General features: G+C 33.2%; 1 protein-coding gene across 1 annotated transcript; it reads left to right on the forward strand.

Moving 5' to 3' along the window:
• Nucleotides 1-3631: 3631 nt before the first annotated feature.
• Nucleotides 3632-7416, forward strand: LOC108465736 (uncharacterized). Its single transcript, XM_017766119.2, has 6 exons — nt 3632-4135; nt 4379-5272; nt 5728-5786; nt 6044-6172; nt 6448-6583; nt 6842-7416. The coding sequence occupies exons 2-6, from the start codon at nt 4568-4570 to the stop codon at nt 7172-7174; spliced, it is 1362 nt and encodes a 453-aa protein (XP_017621608.1). The 5' UTR covers nt 3632-4135; nt 4379-4567; the 3' UTR covers nt 7175-7416.
• Nucleotides 7417-8292: the final 876 nt, after the last annotated feature.

The following is an 8292-nucleotide window of genomic DNA, read 5'->3' on the forward strand; positions in this document are numbered from 1 at the left end:
ACTCATTTCATGTCCATTTTTGTCCAAAAAATTGTCTAATGTTCTAATTACTATTTAAGGACCTCCAATTTAAAATTTCATAACAATTAGACACCTCTAACATGTAGAATTCAACTTTTTCACTTTTTACAATTTAGTCCTTTTGACCAAATTGAGTGCCCAAACGTCAAAATTTTCGAACGAAATTGTCACGAAATCATCCCTTGAATTTATAGACCATAAAAATATAATAAAAATAAATTTTCTTATATCGGATTTGTGATCCTGAAACTACTGTTCCGACTATGCCCAAAATCGGGTTGTTACAACAAATACACATGCTAGTGCCGCCAATGTCAATGACGACACCCAAAGAAATCAATTTTTAATTCTATGGGCCAATCATTGGGTGATTGTGATGGGTGGTGCCGCTAATAGCAATGGTGGCACTAGAATTTACTATTCAAAAGAGGTCATTTACGTACATGATATTTAGAGTGAGTCATTTTCGTAAATAATAAAAAAAATTTAGATTATTTTTATAAAAAAACCCTCAATTATTTCTAAATGCAATTCTTTACCTTCACAAGAATAATTAACAAAGGATATACTGAATCATGAATAAAGAATGTAATTAATAGCATCAACCAATTAAAAATAGAGCTTAAATATAGGAGTTGGAACACTTTTTAAAATACTAAGAAAAAGGGGTTTCCCTGGTTGAACAAGAAAGAATGTGTTGCAATCATTTTCAATGATTGATTAAAGTTTCTCTCCAAATAATGGTTCAAGTTGTGAAGTATTAACAAGTAAATAAAATGTCAATCAAGCTGACCTTTTTTAAATGTAACAAAAATCCAAGGGCTTTAATGCAAAGCTAATAACTCGTATATCTAATACTCACTTGGATATCACTTTATCAAAATATATGTATAAATGGGACCAAAAAGAATTAACAAAAATCGTAAATAATAAAATAAAATGGTTCCCAAATTTCAGATATATACAAAAAATCAGCAGTCACCAAAAAATGCTTCCACTACTCAGCTTTGCTACTACCAAAGAGACTACCAGTCCCACATCCTGCCTCTTCATATAATCTAAAAGAGTGATAGAGACAGTTGCTAGGGTTTTGAGCCAATTCTTTCCACCCTATATTTATACATCCAGACATATAACCTGACGACAAGTAAAACCCAGTTTTTTTTTTTCAAAGTACAATATATCTAAGGTTGATATCAAAATGAGCAAATGCAGACCTCTCAAGTGTCAACTCAAGCATGTGAAATAATAGCCATATTTGGGTGTTTTTGAAATTTATTAACAGACTATGCACATGCAAATAGGGCGCATAGTATCACATTATCAACCAAATAGCTTGCACTTGGATGATTATATGTCACCTGTGCATTTATTTGGAACTAATCTGTGCAGGGAATTATTTTTGGGTTACAAAACATAGACAAATACAACTCCATCTTTATGAATTCAATCAGATAAGCATTGCTAACTACTTCATGCGTGTTTCTATAATATTTTGTACTTGAAAACGAAAGATCCATTAACAAATTCAGAGTCTATTGCAGCAAATAAAAGAAAATCTGGGTTGTGCCTTGCCTTGACTTAGCAACTAAAGAATGACTGTGGGAGTGGCAACGAAGAACAGCGGAGGCAAAAGATCGATGGTGGCAGCAAAGAGTGGAAGAGACTAACGATGACCAAAAGAGGAGCTACGTTTTATGTTTTATTGATTTAAGAAATTAGGAGTAAAATTCCAGGGCTTAGTCTGTAAAAGACATTTAGTGGCGTTTGTAACTAAAACGTCACAAGAGAATATACCTTTTGCAGGTTTTTATTTTTAAATGTCACTATAGAAGTAACCTATCGTGGCAACTAATATAAAAACGCCACTAAATAGCAACTCTAAGGCGACACCTAATTTACAAATGCTGCTATTTTTTTTTTATATTTAATATGATGTTTTAATTTGAAAAAGTTTTCAAAGCCTTGCGGCGTTTTCCCTTTAAAACGCCACTAAAATTAACCTATTGTGGCATTTGTCTAAACAAGTGTCGCAAAAAATATAAAAACTAGCAGCACTTGACTTAAAAGCAACATTGGTTGCAACATAATTGCTATATATCTTGCAATATATATTAGCATTTTTGGACCGAAAAATCTCAGACTTTTTAATACATATTTTGGGGATTCTTAGTAACAATTGTCTTATACCTAGTCCAAGGGTAACAATTGTTAAACCAATATAACTGTCAACGTATTAATAAAGCTAGTCAACATAGTACAAAGTAAGCTTACTATGTTATGATACTTGAAGACAAAACAAAAAATAAATGAAGGATCAAGCTACAAGTATTATCCCTTCAAGAGGCCTTTTTCGTTCCTCTCATCTTTTGTAAAATATTAATAAAAACAACATTCCAGTTCATCCCAAATCTTGAACTATCACATCAACAATAATTAATTTTTTTTTAAATTTAAATTTTGCATTCATCAATGTTTTGAACATTACTTATGGAAAAGGATTTTGATGTTTCAGCTTCCTTTGATTAAAATGGATGATACTAAAATTTTTGATGGGTTGAGTCAAGTCTTAATAAAATTTTAAACCCAATTGATAGGCTCGGGTTGACTTGACTTAAAAAATAGACCTAAATTTTTGCTCAAGCTCGACTCGGATAAAAATGCTAAAATTTTGGCCCACTCGTATTTTTTTTACAATATCCAAATAATAATAAAATAGTAGTAATATAATAGTGAAATAACAACAAAACAATGGGAAAACAACAGCAAAACAACAATGTTATATTTTTTTTTTGCAAATTTGAGTCGAGCCGAGCCCGGGCCAAAAAACCTTACCCAAGACCTGACCCATTTTCTAAATTGGCCTATTTTTTTTATCCAAGCCCATTTTAGGCCTCTATTTTTATCCAAACATTTCCACTTTTCAGGCGGGCCTTCGAGCTGAAACGAGTGGTTCGGCTCATGGACAAGTCTAAATGATACTGAAGCTTAAAAAATATAAATAAGGCATTATAATAACTTATTTGACCTTCTGATTTTATAAAAAAATCATTTTAACCTTTCATTTAAATTTTCATCTTTAAATTTATGTTTTATCCAATCACCCAAAATGAATGGAAAAATTCACGTTTTTAATTTTGTTAACATGGTATACATATGAGTTGCCATGTGGATGATAAATAGATATTTAATTATTTTTTAATATTTTACAAATTCAGAAAAAATATAAAAACTATTTTCAAATATTAAAAATCATTAAATTTACTAAAAAGTATAAATAGTATTTTTAATATTTTATAAAATTTTAAAAATTAGTTAAATGTTGGCATATAATTTTTGCGTGTGCCACAGCAATAAAATTAATTAATTTGGAGTGATTTCATAGAAAATACAAATTAAAAATATAAAATTAAATAAGAAGTTAAAATAAATTTCTTTTTATAAAATTAGGGGTAAAAAAATTACAAAGGCCTATAAATTGATAAAGGATAGAATAGATTGATGATGAGGCACTGTGTCGGACAAAAATGATTTATTTCACCCGAGAAGACCAAAAAGCCACTGCAACTCTCAACTTATTTACTTTTTAACTCACTGCCATTTAAAGTACAGACAAAATGATGAGCCTTCTCCCTCACATTCACTGCCCGCATTGCATCAAAGTCTTACATCTCTACCTTTCCTTCTCCACCCATCTGCCAATTGGACTTTGACTTACAGGCAGCCTTTATATTTGGTCTCCCTATCAATTTAAAATATACTCATTTATCAATTCATCATTAACCCACTCTCGCAACATCCCCTTCATCAATTAAAATTCCTTATCTCTAATCATTTCCTTTTCAATGAAGATTTGCATAATTTGAGGATTCTAGAATTTTTTTTTTTTTTACTCCTATGTTTTTTGGTTCTTGATCAGACTGAAATCTGATAGCTTGGGTCTTGTTTATTTTCTCTTGTAGCTGTAAAAATGCTTTTTCTTTGACTATTTCAGTGATGAAATTGTTGATCACTCATCATTCATTGAAACCTGATGATAGAAAGACCCAGATTCTGTTTCCTGGTAAAACTTATCGATTTTGTAGCCGATTGGAGTAATCATCTTCTGTCTCTGGTGAGTGCCTGTGTTTGACCCTTCACATGATGTTGAAGCATATACTTAGATCTTTTTGCAGTTATCATCAATTCCAATTTGTTGATGAATCAATTCTTATTTTTGTTTTTTGTATTCTGTTAAGACTGCATCCTAGATGGATGCTGAGATCATGTTCTAAACTCCTATTCATTATATTCTACTTTGTTTGTAGTTGAAATTTATATGATAAAGCATCTACAAGTTATATTTTCTTCTCATCAGATTGCAGTGTTTAAATTCCAAGTTCTACAATCAGTGTTGAATAGATTTGGATTTTGGCATCTCATCCAATTCTCAAGGCATTAAGAAAGTTCCTGTCTGTCATTACCTACATCAGTAGGCTATTTCTCTAGTTTCTGAGCATTTACGTGTGATGATCTACATTGTGATAGTTAGAGGGTAGGCAACTCGATGTCAATCATATGTGGTGTCCCACTCCTTGAATGTGTTTACTGTCTGGCATGTGCACGGTGGGCATGGAAAAGATGCCTCCATACGGCTGGTCATGACAGTGAAACATGGGGCCTTGCGACTGCTGAAGAGTTCGAGCCTGTCCCACGACTATGCCGCTATATTCTAGCAGTCTATGAAGAAGATCTTCGGCACCCCCTTTTTGAACCACCTGGTGGCTATGGGATCAACCCAGATTGGTTGATTCTCAGAAAAACTTATGAAAACACTCAAGGACATGCTCCTCCGTATATATTATTTCTTGATCATGATCATGCCGATATAGTCCTTGCCATTAGAGGTCTTAATTTGGCAAAGGAGTCTGACTACCAAGTGCTTTTGGATAATAAACTAGGGAAAAAGAAATTTGATGGTGGATATGTTCATAATGGACTTTTGAAAGCTGCTGGATGGGTTTTGGAGGCGGAGTGTGATATCTTGAAGGAATTGGTGGAGAAGCATCCGAATTATACTTTGACGTTTGCAGGACATTCTCTTGGTTCAGGTGTAGCAGCCATGTTGGCATTGGTGGTTGTTCAGCATCATGATAAACTGGGAAACATCGACAGAAGGAGAATTAGGTGTTATGCTATTGCACCTGCAAGGTGCATGTCGCTAAACTTAGCAGTCCGATATGCGGATGTCATCAATTCTGTGGTTCTTCAGGCAAGCTGTTTCTTTTCCTTTTTGTTTGACATTATTGTGTTATAGGAATGATACTAATGGTTGGTCTAATGTAAACAACATGTTGTCACTGCCATTTGTAGAAGTGCCTCATGAATTGTAGTTTGCAGTACTCGTATCTTGAATCGTATGGCACTTCATGTTGTTTAACTAAGAAATTTGGGATATGAGGCATGTTATGTCTTTGTTCCGAGTAAGATAAAAGGATGTCCTTAGATAGATTAGTTATGAATGGTTTTTTTTGCCCGGAGATTAGTTCTATAACACAATGGACTCAATTTAACACATGGTTGAGTTATATTAGTTGGTGTATGTTATATTTGTGAATCATAGTGATTGATTTCTGACATTTTATGCATTTAACTCTTCGATATATCAATCGCTATATTATTATCGTTATTTTCCTTTTGTATTTAATATGGTTACTGCTGAATTAGGATGACTTCTTGCCACGAACAGCTACGCCTTTGGAAGACATTTTCAAGTCGGTTTTCTGGTATGGTTGGACTTTATCACCCATTTCAATTACAGTTATGTTTAAAGCTGATAGGCTTCTGGAGTATGTAATAATATCCTTTTCAAAGCTATTGTACAATTCTCCCAATAAACAACCATTATTGGCACATGAAAAACTGAAAAAAATTGAAAGGAAAAAGAGAGTTATAGATCCACTATTCTTGCGAATCTAACCGTTCTTTCTTTTGGTGTTATTTTTAATCCATTGATAACTTGTTGCTTTCTCCATTTAAACAGTTTGCCATGCCTACTTTGTATGAGATGCATGAGGGATACCTGTATACCAGAGGAGAAGATGCTTAGAGATCCAAGGAGGCTGTACGCACCTGGTCGCCTCTATCATATTGTTGAGCGAAAGCCTTTCAGGTATAACAAGCTTAACTCTCTCCTTTACATTTTACTTAGCGCTTACTGAGATTGGTTATCGATTACTTAAGTGAAGTGGCATCAACTTTGATACCGCTGCAATGTTGAATTCTAGTACAGGCGCTTATGTAGAGCAGGTATCCAAATTCCATTGGATTTAGTTTAGTTGTCATTATATAGCATATATAAATACAGACAGTCCTTGTGTTACCACAATGCATAGAAAAGTTTGTCCTTTTTGATGGAGTGTTAATTATAGATCATCAACCTTGCAGATTAGGAAGATTTCCCCCTGTTGTGAGGACAGCAGTGCCAGTGGATGGGAGGTTCGAGCACATCGTTCTTTCTTGTAATGCCACCTCAGACCATGCTATTATATGGATAGAGAGAGAAGCACGGCGAGCTATGGATGTAAGTTTAAATCTACTTTATTTTTCATGGTAATGGTTTAATGAATGGAGCCATAGACAGTGGATGAAATAAATGCATTTATAGTGGTATAGATGGATTAAAGCAATGATAAAAAAAAAATAGACCGGTCCACTTCAATTGATTGGTCTGATGAGTTGCATGCGAATCTCTCTTTGCTGGTTGGTTTCCTGTGCAATATGTTGTCTAAACTACACTGAGACGGAACCTCGAAAACTTGTTCTTTTGATTTTTCTTTAGTTAATGTTGGAGAAAGACCGGATCATGGAGATCCCTGCAAAACAGAGAATGGAACGGCAAGAAACTCTGGCTAGAGAACATAGTGAAGAGCACAAAGCTGCACTCAAAAGGGCCGTTACACTGTCAGTACCCCATGCTTATTTACCTTCCCGTTATGGAACTTTCGACGAGCACGAGGATGGAGACAACTCCCATAAATCAACTGGCGAATCATCTGTTGGGTCATCAGGGAAAAGCAAGACAAAAGTAAGCTGGAATGAATTGATTGAACGCCTGTTCGAAAAAGATGAATCTGGGCTAATGTTGCTCAAGGAATCACACAGGGACGATTGATAATGATGATGTAGATTCAGAAGATCAAACATTATGGTTGTGACGAACAATATTCATTGATTCGTTTGTACTCCTTTCCTTTAATAATTTATCTTCTCATAATCCTGAGTGCTATGTACGGTTTAAAGGAGAAATGAGGCTTAGATGAGGGAAAAAATATCTGCATAACATTGAAATTAAGAGTTAGGCTCAATTCTAGCTCGGCTTCGTCATGAAGTAAATAAATTTGTCAAATTTTGAAATCTCCTTTTGTGTATCTCTGGTTCCAATCATGGAATAGATAAAATATATATTTCTTAGTTCCACAGTAGCTGTAGTTTTCGAAAATTAAAAATTTAATCCCGGTACTTTTATTTCATAGAGTTTAGTTTTTATTTTCAGATTTCAAAGTTTAGGTTCTAACTGTTAATTTTTTTATTAAATTCAAGTTAATTACAAAGTTATTTTTAATTACATGGTTTAAGTAATTTTATTTAAAAATGGCACAACATCAAATTTAATAAAAAAAATGATGTTAACAATTAGACTTAAATTTGAAAATCTAAAAAGTATATGGATTAAATATCATGAAATAGAAATATAGGAACTAAATTTTAATTTTTGAAAGTGTAAAGACTTATAACAAATTTTACCCTTTTTATTTTATAAACCTTGCTGTTTTCGACAAGAAAATTATTGATGGGGCAGAATTGCTGTGGGTTAAAATTTATGGTAAGAGAAAAAAAATTTTGTATGCATTTTTTTTTATGTATTCTCTTTCTCATTTCATTATTTCATATTCATTGCTGTTGATCTCGTGCACAGTGATGGATTGACATCAGTACAGCATGATAGGTGTTTAATTGATATATTTTTAGGGTCAATTTTACACTTAATTGATACTTGTTTTTAAATGAAATTAGTTAGTTTTGTTTTTGGTATTTTAGATTGTATGCACATTTTATCCCCTTTGGAGCTTAATTAGTATCGATTAAAAGAAGATTATGAAAAAGCAAATAGCTCATGAGAGGATGTCTTGAAATGTTGGGAGTTATGTCAAGTAGTGTCAAAACAGTAGAGGAAGTCGCAATGCAAATACTTTGTGGGTTGCAAAGTTTTAAAAATTAAGTATAGAGAGG

The sequence above is a fragment of the Gossypium arboreum genome, chromosome 9, assembly GCF_025698485.1.
Source record: "Gossypium arboreum isolate Shixiya-1 chromosome 9, ASM2569848v2, whole genome shotgun sequence".
NCBI lineage: Eukaryota > Viridiplantae > Streptophyta > Magnoliopsida > Malvales > Malvaceae > Gossypium > Gossypium arboreum.

Coding starts and splice junctions, on each gene's coding strand:
- LOC108465736 (XM_017766119.2), top strand. CDS start 4,568: ATGTCAATCATATGTGGTGTCCCACTCCTTGAATGTGTTTACTGTCTG. Junction 5,273..5,727: donor TCAATTCTGTGGTTCTTCAG/GCAAGCTGTTTC, acceptor CTGCTGAATTAG/GATGACTTCTTGCCACGAAC. Junction 6,584..6,841: donor AAGCACGGCGAGCTATGGAT/GTAAGTTTAAAT, acceptor ATTTTTCTTTAG/TTAATGTTGGAGAAAGACCG.